Source organism: Anneissia japonica, unplaced genomic scaffold (assembly GCF_011630105.1).
Source record: "Anneissia japonica isolate Jap-2015-1 unplaced genomic scaffold, ASM1163010v1 scaffold287755_len519135_cov135, whole genome shotgun sequence".
In the NCBI taxonomy this organism is placed as follows: Eukaryota; Metazoa; Echinodermata; class Crinoidea; order Comatulida; family Comatulidae; genus Anneissia; species Anneissia japonica.
The window spans coordinates 365,893-369,364 of record NW_022704004.1 but is presented as its reverse complement, the minus strand read 5'-3'; the positions used below and the strand labels follow the sequence as shown (position 1 = coordinate 369,364).

At 44.3% G+C, this 3,472-nt stretch overlaps 1 protein-coding gene across 1 annotated transcript; it reads right to left on the bottom strand.

Moving 5' to 3' along the window:
* Positions 1-2,697: 2,697 nt before the first annotated feature.
* Positions 2,698-3,234, bottom strand: LOC117104563 (bcl-2-like protein 2). Its single transcript, XM_033245418.1, has 2 exons — positions 2,938-3,234; positions 2,698-2,814 (listed from the first exon to the last, which is right to left on the bottom strand). Exons 1-2 carry the CDS (start codon positions 3,232-3,234, stop codon positions 2,698-2,700), a joined length of 414 nt encoding a protein of 137 aa, XP_033101309.1.
* Positions 3,235-3,472: the final 238 nt, after the last annotated feature.

Genomic DNA, 3,472 nt, shown 5'->3' with positions numbered 1-3,472 from the left:
TTAAGTTCTTCTTCTTGAGTTCCAGTTTCGAACCTCCGTAGTCGTTCAGCAAAAGCTTCAGCACGTCGATGCTCTGCACGACGGTTTTCAGGGAAACGATTTCCTCTTCTTTCTTTCGCAGCCTGTCCGATTCGGAGGAGGCTCCGCCGACACATACATCGTCGGTGTTCTTTGTCGCAGTCGTCGTCCGGCCAAGTGTCTCGTTCATGTCGTTAGCTCTACGAGTGTGATGGAATCAGTTTAACTCGACTTTTATTTCGTTTTCGTTGTGCGGTGATCGTACGTCATCGGTTCTTAGACACTTGACGTCACGAGCTTATGGGAAGGCCGAAGTAAGCTTTTATAAACATAAAACAGATTGTAATAGATGTTTTGCGTGTGTGTGTATTTAATTTTCGATTTTCTCCTTTTTGAAATAAAAGTCCTGTTTCAAACCCTTCCTCTTTCGTCAGTCGTTACATAAGTCAAACACTATCAGGCTAACAAGAACAGCAACCAATAGTCTAATTTGCTATTTTTTCTAGCTAAAACTTTATTTCTTCGAAAAGATATTCGAAAATACACGGATTATGATTACAGCTATCGCGTTGAACTAATCGTATTTTCCTGCATTATAATCATTTAATTTCAAAACGAGATCGTCCCTTTTTAAATACTCAGCAATTTCAAACAGACAATCAACCTGTCGAGGTCTGATCACTGTCAGTTTTTCCAATTCAATCATCAATCTTATGGCTTCCTTTAGTCGTTCAACAGTTCTTGCGGGTATGGTTGATTTCAATCTCAGTTTCAGCGATTTCAACTCTTCTTCGTTGATTCCAGAAGCAAAATCAAGTATCATGGCCCTATGGGGGAAAAAACAATATTAAATTAGCTCGGCAATCATTGGCGAGAAAAGAAAATATTTTTGCTCTAAAGATAAACGATTTAAAAAAAAGAGAATTACATACCTATACGGTGAAATTATCTTTTCACCGAGTCCTTCCGTGCTCCCTCGAAAGTCCAAAACATGGCGTTGAAGTTCCGAACGCCTTATCAGTCCCAGAAGCTCGATAAGTAATTCCAATCTCGATGAATAAAGTAATGCTCTATCCTCTAGTTTATTCATTAACTCAATGCCTCTGGTAACCTTTTCCAATTCGCCATGTCTGAGACCGATGCTCTCATCCAGGCATAAGTACTTCAGAGCCACAACGTCTCGATCCTCGAGGTACCTATCGACGTTCACCAACATCCCGCGATACGATGATTCGTCTTGCCCGGCCATTGCTTAGTTTTAATGGATGAACCGGTTCCGCCTCTTATTTATAAACCAACTATAACGATGACGTCAAGGGTACTTGGAACCTTGACGTCATCCGTACGCCCTTATTTGAAAGCATCGATAGGCCGGTAACGATGACGTCATGGGTACTTAGAAAACGTCTGCTGACTAATCCCTATATATACTCGTGAATCATCACGAAACAATACATTCGGAATCAGCGAACCTCAACGCCATGGCAGAGAAGACGAACAGAAGAATCGTAGCCAGAATGGTTAAGATTTTCACCGAAGATAACATCTTGTTGGAAAACCTGCTGGCCGCCAATCGACGTTGCATCCTGACGGTGGCATTCTGTAACACGAAACAGATCTCTCTCGAGGTGGCGTTCTCCGCTACGGTGAATGGAGGCGGGAGACACTACGAATGCTTTGTCTGGACCAAGGTGGATGGAGTGAGGTGTGTGGGCAGGCAAGGAACCATCGAAGACACGCACACGCTTCTGAATATGTACGGCGTGTCGAATGCCTCGTTGGAATTGGATGAATACGCCGTCAGACTCTTCACAAAAGGAGACGACATGCCGTCCATCGACAGGGACGCCGACAGGATCGTCACGATGGCGATTGCCGTGAAGGACGAGAAAGATCTGCTGGAGCCGTTTCGAAAAAAGCAGGTGCTTTGGCAATTCAACGAAACTTTGAAATTGTCCGTCACTTTCGTCAGAAGTGAAAGGGACGTGCGCCCGTACGTCCGTTGCTACTGCGGCTTCGTTCGAGAGAACGGACAACTGTTTGCTGCGGAAACTCTACTGCTGAAGGCAATGAACGAGTGGTTGATGACTGAAGCAAAATTCGCCTCAGTTCCCAACGTGATGCTTCTGAACAAAGGACACGACCTTCCCAACTCCGTCGCCGTTGGTTTTGCTGGGCATAAGAGGAGCTGCGGCACGATAGACGACGCCGAGTTAAAGAGAATGAGAACGGTCGTTCAAGGCGACCACGATTACACCTCGTCCGAATAACTTTATATATTTGCAATTGTTGTAACACATACGATTGTAGTTATGGTAGTTTTTGATTAAAAGAAAAGAAAAGAAACGTATATTTTTTGTCTGTTTACTCATTTACAGTTTCCGACCCACTATAACTAACGTGATGCTGTTGTAACTCGGAGAGTCTAGTTGTTTCTTTACACATCCTTACATAAACAAGAAGAGAGGGGAAATAATTGTACGAATAAAAATTATCTGCTTTTTTTTCTATCACACACACTCACACGCAACACAAGCACACATACACAAAGCAATGATTTAAACGAAAGACACATTGTTTGGTATGTCAACTACAATTTAATATTCAATAACAGATTTTATTAAACATTTGTACAGTTATAAACACGGCTTTTTATTCGATATCAAAACGTGATTAGAGTCATCTGCAGTTAGACAAAACGAACGGAGTTGCCAACATGACCGCCAGCAGGATCGGAATGGTGAGGTCGGAGAGCGACTTTCGACGTCTGCGGCCGAATATTTCCACGAAGTCATCCTGAAGTGGAGAGAAAAATGATGATTATTAAATTATTATTATTTTTCGTACGTACATCGGGATACGATCGGTGAAAACTGACGTTCTCGAAAACGTGTTTGCCGCCCTCTGAATCACACTTACCCATCCTCCACGTTCGGATATCCAACCGGACAATTCCGTGGCCACGTATTCGCCGACGTACTCGGCTACGGAATCTTCGTAGTCCTCGAGATCTTTCTCCGCCCATCTCTTTGCCACTTTCCTACCGAACATGTACACAATGACGATTCGACCCCAGTTGACGTCTCCGATTTCGAGCATGTCGTTGAGGCACGAAAACACACCCGGTAACCCGTCTTCTTCGAAGTCAATCACCGCCGCGGTGGCATCCAATTCGAGTCCTAGCCGAACGTCCATCTTTTCGGCGACCTCTCGCATTGTTTCGTCGTATAGAAAGAGAGAGACGATTCGGTGTCCGGCGACGATATGAATTCCCTGGCGATCTCTCTGGAAATTACGGCAGCTGTTGTTAGGCGATCCACTCTCTTTCGCTCGCCTATAGTCCATGGAGAAAACTTCTCGCGGATCTTTGGCATGAGCTCTCCAGACATCATTGGTGTGCGTGCGAGTGTGTGCGTGAGTGCTCTTCTAAAAGACTGTGCTGATCTACGACAGA